The sequence below is a fragment of the Beta vulgaris genome, chromosome 4 (assembly GCF_026745355.1).
Source record: "Beta vulgaris subsp. vulgaris cultivar EL10 chromosome 4, EL10.2, whole genome shotgun sequence".
Classification (NCBI taxonomy): domain Eukaryota; kingdom Viridiplantae; phylum Streptophyta; class Magnoliopsida; order Caryophyllales; family Amaranthaceae; genus Beta; species Beta vulgaris.
The window spans coordinates 3,034,102-3,042,379 of NC_079205.1; the positions used below are offsets into that span (position 1 = coordinate 3,034,102).

Genomic DNA, 8,278 nt, shown 5'->3' on the forward strand with positions numbered 1-8,278 from the left:
TCTAACTAATCAACAATAAATTTTGATAATTCCTAATACCATTTTGTGACACCCTAAGTTCCACAAAGAGCTGCTCATTTTTGTTTTTCCATCTGTTAATATAATCACTCACTTCATATTATTCTCAGTGGTAATTTGATTGAATATAGAAAGTGTAACTCCCTCATAACTATAAGGTCCAATGCACATAAAATTGATTGGTTGAATATGAAAAATGGAAATTCTAAAGGAAAAAAGTGATACAACATGTGTTTAGCAAAACAATTCCACCGTTTCCCAATCTACATGATTCCGAAAAAAAAACAACATGCTACATCCGAGTGTATGATGTATGTGCTCGATTACGAACACTCTTACAGACTACTGTCCTATAATCCTATTATATGATCTTTCAATCTCCACCGTTGGCACTCACCACTCAAGCAACTTCCGATTGACAAGTCTAACCAATTGAAAACTCCCCATTTTCCATTCATTTCCCATCAAACCAACCTTCTTTCTCTCTCCTAAATTCGACTCTTTCTCTCTTCTTCTTCTGTTATTGCTGTTGATAGCAGAAGAAGAAGAAAGCAAAAAAAAGAGCAGAAAAAAGGTGTCGATGACGGGTCGAACATTAGACGACGTATTATTAGCAAACTCAGCAAGTTCTTCAGATCAACTATTAATGTTTCCCCCTAATTTTCCCCTTGTTTCTTCTCTCCTTGCAATTTCTCTTGCTCAGTTTCTCAAGATCTTCACCTCTTGGTATTTTTCATCTACCATTTTTTTTCTTTTTGTATTGTTTGATTTCATTGCATTTTGTACTGATTCAAATGTTGGATCATGGTGGGTGCAATTTATTTTTAGTTTAATTTCATTGATTTGGTTTAATTTCGTGGGTTAGGATGGAATTTGTGAATTGGGTTTTGTCTAGGGTTCATTAATTTGTTTAATTTGATTTGGGTATTGCTAATTTTAGTTTTCTATGAGTTTGATTTGAAATTTAAGTGTTATTTGATGTTTAATGTTATGTATATGTCAAATTTGGTGTCTTTTGGTTTGGGTTTTTGATGGGTTAGGTGTCTTTGTGATGCAATTGATGTATTTTGAGTGTTTAAGCTGAAATTTCATTGAAGTTGTGGGTGTATTGGCTCATGTGACATGTATTGTGGTCTGTGGGAGTAGGGAAAGTTTTTTGTTTGATATGGTGGTGATTGAGATGTAATGAGTAATGTGTTGAAGAAGCAGTTTGGATATCGTTATGGTGCTCGGAGGACACGTGTATATGATATGTTGTGGAGCTTTAGCATAATGATCTAGGTGATCAATGGACTGATAAGCTTCTTTACTTTTGTGATGAAATAGAAATTATGTTAATTATGGCAAGACTTCTGTATGGTTGCACAAGTAGTTTGATTGTTACTCATAGGTGGTGAGTGGATCATAGAGGATTGCTTCTGATGGTACTTGGTAGTACAATTTTCAATTGAAGCAATTGATCTGTAGGGAGTGAAAGAGAAACAAAATTCTCCACACTTCAATTGGAGATGAAAGAATTTTAGTTGTTAATTTTGATGCTTTGTGGTTTGAATTTCAGAGATGGGCATTGAGGGACCACTCTTGTCTAGTGTTCGCCAAGCTAGGCAGTGTGCTTCTTTGAGTCTGCCATGAACTGGATCAGTTGGTGAGATTAGGTTTTGTGCACCTGAGTGGAAAAAAATGGCTGATACAATATCTAATAAGATGGCCGGGAGCACGGCACTACCCTTTTTTCCGAAATGCAGGTCTTTTAATAGTAATTTTCTTGTGAGCTTTGCTGTTCTGGTTCTCGGCTAACCTTCTCAGCTTTGATTTGACTTCAAGGTTGAGCCAAGCTCACCACCTCTATGGTAACAGACAAATGAAGTTGAGTTGAGGACCAATGTTCTTAGACAAACATGAGCTTGTTAATGAACATAGACTAATTCTAAAATTGCTCTAAAAGTTATCTTTGAAAGATAAAGGAAAATGTGGGAATTCTAAATATGCTCTTAATTTTTTTTGACAATTATCTCCTTAAGAATTTTTATATTTGAGAATTGATGTTTGAGTTCCTAGGACTTGATTAATTTTTTATTGAAATGATATGATACATGGGGTTTTGAGCAATTCTTCCCTGAGTCTTCTGTCCTTAAGTTTGTTTATTCTATAATACAATCTTTTTTTTTAACCTTGCAGGTTCAAAGAAAAGAGATGGGACTCTAAAAGGATGCTCAGTTCTGGTGGCATGCCGTCATCACATTCAGCAGGTGTGACAGCTCTTGCCATGGCAATTGGCTTGCAAGAAGGAACAGGTGGATCAGCATTTGCTCTAGCTGTGGTTTTGGCATGCGTTGTATGTATTTCTCAACTAGATGGTTTTCTTTCTTTCCTACTGGATGCTGCCTTTTATGTTGGATCCCCTGTGGATGCCATGCTTGTTGCTGTTAGAGTATTTTTCCCCCTTTTGACTTGATGGTTTTATATTGGAACATGTGAAAAGGTTGTCAAGACTAAAGCTTGGGGACATGTTGATTCATCTTTCCAGTTTCAACTTTCACTACCATGAATCAATTGTCTCACCTATTTTGGGATATCTTTACTAGTAAGAATAAGCATTTTTCACTTAACAGCTTCACATGCTTTCTATTTAAAAGGCTATGGGAAGAGTCTTTTATATTTGCATGGGGTTCATCTTAGGTGCTGTTTGGGTCAAGTTGAAGGCATGGAAAGAAAATATAGAAAGACACACAGGGAAAGAAAAGGGAAAAAAAGGAAAAGACACATGGAAACCCTTTTATTTCCTAATTTGTTTGTTTAGGGAAGGGGAAAGGGTTTCTTTCTTTTTCAAATGTTTGGTTGGCAAAAGCACATAAATGTCTTTTTTCTCCCCCATCCTCAACCTCTACAGATACTCTCCTAGATCATGCTTACCCTCAATTACCTCCACCATCAGTCTCATACGCAGTTTCCACTGGCCATTCAATCTTATTTTGTTTTCATAGGCTCTGAATTTGACATTTAGTGGTTGGATTGGGCCATGAAGAAATGTCAATCATCTAAAGCCAAGCTCGTGGCCAGTTTCTGATGGAGAGTATTGGAGAAGTATTATCAAGTTGATGAGCTCTTTTTGTGTAGTTATGCTTTTTTCTTGTACAAGAGAAAGGTGTGTTGGGATTGTCTTCTCAGTGGTGAAGGATGGTAGGGGGAGGGGGAACTGGGGAAGTTAGTGGTCTGTGGGCAGAGGAAATGTTGAGGAGAAGGAATTGGTGATTGATGGGGGCTACTTGGTTGGGAATGGTGTGTCATTCTCGGCGACATACAGTGGTTTAGCAGTGGATATGGTCCAGGAGTGACCGCAGGGTTTCAAGGAGAGGGACTACGGTTAATCTCCAGAGGAAACAGAAAGGCTGGGGGCTAGAGTGATGGTGGTTGTGGATGATCAAGTAGTGGTCGTTGTGAGCTAGTAGTTGGCAATCTGGGTTGGGGAAGGGCTAGGTCACTAGGATGGTGGTTATTGGTCAAGGAATTGGCTGGAATGGGTTTGTGGTCTGGAAATTTAAAACTGACAGCTAGCTTAAGTCTCAAAATCAAGAGTAGGAGAATTTGGGGGTGGGAAAGGGGAGTAAGCAAGACCTACTTTGGGGTCTATCATTTAGGAAAATTGGGCAAAGGGAATGAAAAAATGTTGAAACAAACATCCTTAAAGGGAAAGAGAGGCAGAGAGCCATGATTTATACTAAAATTCTTAAAGCGAAGATCCCCTTGTAACTTGGGAGGCTATTCTGATGCTAGACACAGAGTCCATTTGACTCTGTTTTTGCTTCAATGAGGCAGGAGCTAGAAGTGAATATGCTCTTTCAATCGTTACAGACTTGTATCAAGGCTCTTAATTAAATTTTGCCTGTTAAAAGTGACAGATAGTGCCTTGGCAATTTTGTGAAATGCAACTGATTGGATTATTTTGATTTTTATTATAATACTTACTAATGATCAGAAAACTGTACATGCAGTTTGAATCTTAGATCTTTTATCTTGAAGGAGGACTTTTGAGTTTGCCTCATTAGTCATCACTCATATAGGAGAATGGAAATGCATTATAAAAGTACATTATTTTTGAACGCTTAGTTTCACTCAAAACAGTGTCATTTAGAGGCCACTGTTTGGCGTTGTTTTTCAAAGTAATGACTATTAGCGTAGCATTTACCCATCTATGTTTAGGCACGCATAGAACTTGTTTAGTTTTTTATATTGCAGGGAATTAAGGACTTGTCATGAGTCATGACTAGCTAGGTTATAATTTCCATGAGCTTTAAAGCGAATTATTGATGGTAAGAATGCGTAAACAAGCAACTGATGTTTTTCTCATATGCTAGACATAGACATGGACTAGAATATTGGTAGGTAGTTGGGATGCCAAATTGTGCCATACTCAATAATGCTTGTCAGATAAGATGCATTGTGCATAAAGAATAAGAAAAGAGTTTTGTATTACTTCTCAGGAGTTTCAAACACGTGTTTAAGAAATAAGTTTCTCTGCTTGGCAGGTGATGTATGATGCCTCCGGTGTAAGACTTCATGCTGGTCAACAAGCTCAAGTAAGTTGGCTTGGATTTGACGAATTTTCATTATATCAGTTGTTCGTTAAGGGTAAATTATAATCTTTTTATCATGGAGATTGAGAGGAATGTAGAAAGCTTCTAATATTGCTTCTCATTTTTTTTCAGTAGAACTTTTATTTTTAGTGCTACTCTTTCTAAATTTGGTCCTTCTGATTTCTTATTGCAGTTATTAAATCAAATTGTTTGTGAGCTACCTCCCGAACATCCTGTTTCTAATTGTAAACCTCTTCGGGACTCTTTAGGTCATACGCCTCTCCAGGTATGTTATACTTGGTAACACTTTCTATTAGTATTGTATTGACATACTTTCTTATTCTGATTTTAATATTTTTCAATATATTCTCTGTTATTACCGTTGCTTGAATGATGCAGTCAATTGAAAATTGTGCAGTGGGCCAATGGCATTGTCCGACTTTATGTTTAAATAACATGATCATAATTTGGCAGTAGTGACAACAATTTTTTAGACTTAAATTGCCTTTTTACAATTTTTAATTAAAGACAAGTATTAGTATGATATTATGAGATGGAAAGCTTGGAAGTCAAAGAGTATGACTGTTACTCACATTCCAAGAGACAGAATTCCTCAGCATGTCATCTTGAACATTGAATGTAGCTGTATGCTTCTGCAGATGCTTTTTGATAGTTGAAAGAGGCTGATTACAGTCAGTATGTTTTATTGAGATTTTGTAGTCATCTTTAGCATAGAACTGCTTGTGCTCTAAAAAAAGACTTAGTATTAAAGTATTGCTTGTTAGCAACTTCTATAGTACCACCTTGGTAATTGGTATATCAATTTGGTCAAAAAACTGCCGAGAAAAGGCTAGCTAGTGAATAAGTATGAGTTGTTTGACAGTGTGAAACTGTGAAACAGAGGACTGCTTCAGGAATGCTCCTATGAATTCTAGAAGTAAAATTCTTTTGGATGTTACTTGTTCTTTTGTCAGTTGTGTGAAGAAGCTTGTAGAAATTAAAATCTTCAAATGCATGGATGAAAGGTATCTCTTGGATGGACGAAAGGCATGTTTCTACAAGTTGAAAACCCCTCTCTTCCTTCTGACATGCAGTGACCATTTTGTGATTCGTAGACATGTTTCTTTTCTGAGCAGAACATGTTGCCTCTATCTATAACCTTGAGTTAAGTGGGAGTCAGACACCTGAAGGAGCTGTGTGATTCTCAGAATATGATTTATGTAAAGCTGATTAAGTTCTACCTTATTGAGAGGAAGACAGCCCTTTATTTAGAGCTAGGTCAAATATTGAATCCTTCTCGTTTTTAATGTCTCATTCTTCAAATAAAATGGCCTTCTTAGCCGTGTCAACTGCTGGAGGGATGTCATGCACTTAGACTGAGGAGAGGGACTATCATGATTTAGCTGGAGTTTTGGACATTTAGGAAACAGAAATTTCTTTGCTTGAAGATCTGTCGGTAGTATCTAATTTTCCTAAACAGTGTGATACTGTGATGTGAGGATCAAATGGGTAAAGGAGGAAATATTCACTTATTCTTTCCTAAATGGTCAGACTGTCTCATTGGATTGCTTTTTGTATAACTTTATGTTTGCTAGGGTGAAGCTTTGCTCTCATATTCCATCAGACTTTTTTTTTTTTAATGTTTGATCCTCGGAAATTTCTCAGATTTTAAATTCAACCAGAATCACCACTTCAAGATCAGATTATTAGATAGTCTCTGTAAACAAACAGTCAATGCTGCTTCCCTGATAAGAGGAACCTTTTTTTTTCTCTTTTTTCCCTTCTAAGATTTAGCAATCTGAAACTTCATATCTAATGTTACTTGCTTCAATCATGTGCTCCGTTGGTTTTATTACTCTTGGATTTTTTACGTCACTAATATTCTGTTTACTCCGCATTGGCAAGTCGTTTTTCTGTGCATGGACCAACTTTGCTTCCTTTGATGACTACCCTGAAACCTTGTACATCGCCTTCTACCTTATTTTGTGCGTTCTTGGTTCTCTCAGAGTAACAATTTTGTTTTTTTCCATGGGATGCAGGTTCTAGCAGGGGCTATTTTGGGGCTTGTTGTTGCTTACCTTGTGAAATTCTACCGATAGGCAACCTTAAAATTATCAGAAACTTTGAAACCTGTGGAAGTTGAAAGAGTTCTTTGCGCAGCATGGCCAGTTTTCATGATTCGATGATGGATGAGGAAGCTCAAGCAGCTAGACGTTCGTCAGTCTCCTATTGATAACTGAACTACAAAACAGTCAAGATTTGTTACAACACATATATATATACATGGTAGCACCCTATTAAAGTTTGTTAGTTACACCATTATTTTGGATTGCCAAGTTTAGGCCAAAGTTAACCATTGTATCTATTGTTTCTGTTTGGATTTTTATTTTTAAAATAGTTGTAGATAAGAATATTGAAGTGCTTATTTAGAAGCATGAATTCTTTAATTTTCAATGTCAAATAGAGCTGAATTGTATGTGTACGTGCATTATGAGTGTATTAGAAATTGGTTCACTCGTGGTTTGAAATCTTACTTTCTGGGTTTACTGAGCAAGCAAATAAGAGATGTTAACTAATACTTCCCCCGTTTCTTTTTACTTGCAACGGTTTGACTTTTACACTATTCACCAACTCTACTTAGTTTTTTTTTTTTTTTTTTTTTTGAGGGGAAAAGCAAGACATGTTACTCCATTGATAACGAATCCATCAGGACATAAGGAGCCACTTCCATAGGAGAGTGGTTCTCCCAAACTTGTTCAATCCCAAAAGGGATTATTTTTGCTAGATTGTGAGCTACAGTGTTACCGTCACGTTTAACATGTGACCAAACGATGGAAGAGAAATCAATACAAGATGATAAGATGTTATGGAGCACAATGTCTAAATCAGAAAGGAAGATAGCATTCTTTGTGAGGCGCATTATCACAGACTGGCAGTCCGACTCCATGATAATGTGTTGAAAGCCGAACCTCTTGCAAAGCCGCATAGCCATCTCGATTGCCTTAGCTTCTGCAATTTCGGCCGACCAGTAAGCTCGCATCCTACGAGTTGCTGCAAAAATGACACGCCCACTAGAATCTCGAGCCACACTGCCCAAACCAATCCATCCGTCGACTGCTAGAGAAGCATCAACATTGATCTTCAGGACACCAGGAGGGGGGGAGCCCACACACTCAAGCTGCTGGGTCTCAAAGAAGTTTGCGGCTGGTAGATTTTCTGCACATAAGACCCAGATTCTTCGACCCATCTTTCCACCCTAGCAAGTAGAACATTTTGTGGAGCAGACTTACCAGAGAAAACGAGAGAATTTCGGTCACCCCATAATCCCCAAGAAAGGAAGGCCGCTTTGATTCTAAGCGATTTATCCACAGCACGCCAGCGAACTAAACCCTCACACATAGACACGTTGGTGGATAGTTGTCGCACCTCATCCACCCCACTCTCACTCCATAAATTCAGCAGCAAAGGACACGAGAAGATGGCATGTTCCTGTGTTTCAGCAAGGCCACAACCACGGGGGCAGAGATTGTCTTCCAACATGTGGCGGTGTTTTAAAAGATCACGAACTGGGAGTGTGTTCGTACAGCAGCGCCACAAAAAGTGTTTGACCTTTGGGCTTACCTCCAAGCACCATATATCAACCCAAGCTTGGTGAAAATTTTCGAGATTTCCACCTTTCCCAAGCA

General features: G+C 37.8%; 1 protein-coding gene across 2 annotated transcripts; it reads left to right on the plus strand.

The window, feature by feature from the left end:
- Window positions 1-428: 428 nt before the first annotated feature.
- On the plus strand, window positions 429-7,125 carry LOC104891704 (hypothetical protein). Of its 2 annotated transcripts, XM_057393844.1 has the most exons (6): window positions 603-744; window positions 1,577-1,763; window positions 2,197-2,353; window positions 4,545-4,595; window positions 4,786-4,878; window positions 6,632-7,125. In XM_057393844.1, the coding sequence occupies exons 2-6, from the start codon at window positions 1,699-1,701 to the stop codon at window positions 6,689-6,691; spliced, it is 426 nt and encodes a 141-aa protein (XP_057249827.1). In that variant the 5' UTR covers window positions 603-744; window positions 1,577-1,698; the 3' UTR covers window positions 6,692-7,125. The 2 variants fall into 2 exon arrangements, with proteins under 2 accessions (XP_019104706.1, XP_057249827.1); XM_019249161.3 differs by lacking the exon at window positions 1,577-1,763 and having other exon boundaries at window positions 429-744.
- Window positions 7,126-8,278: the final 1,153 nt, after the last annotated feature.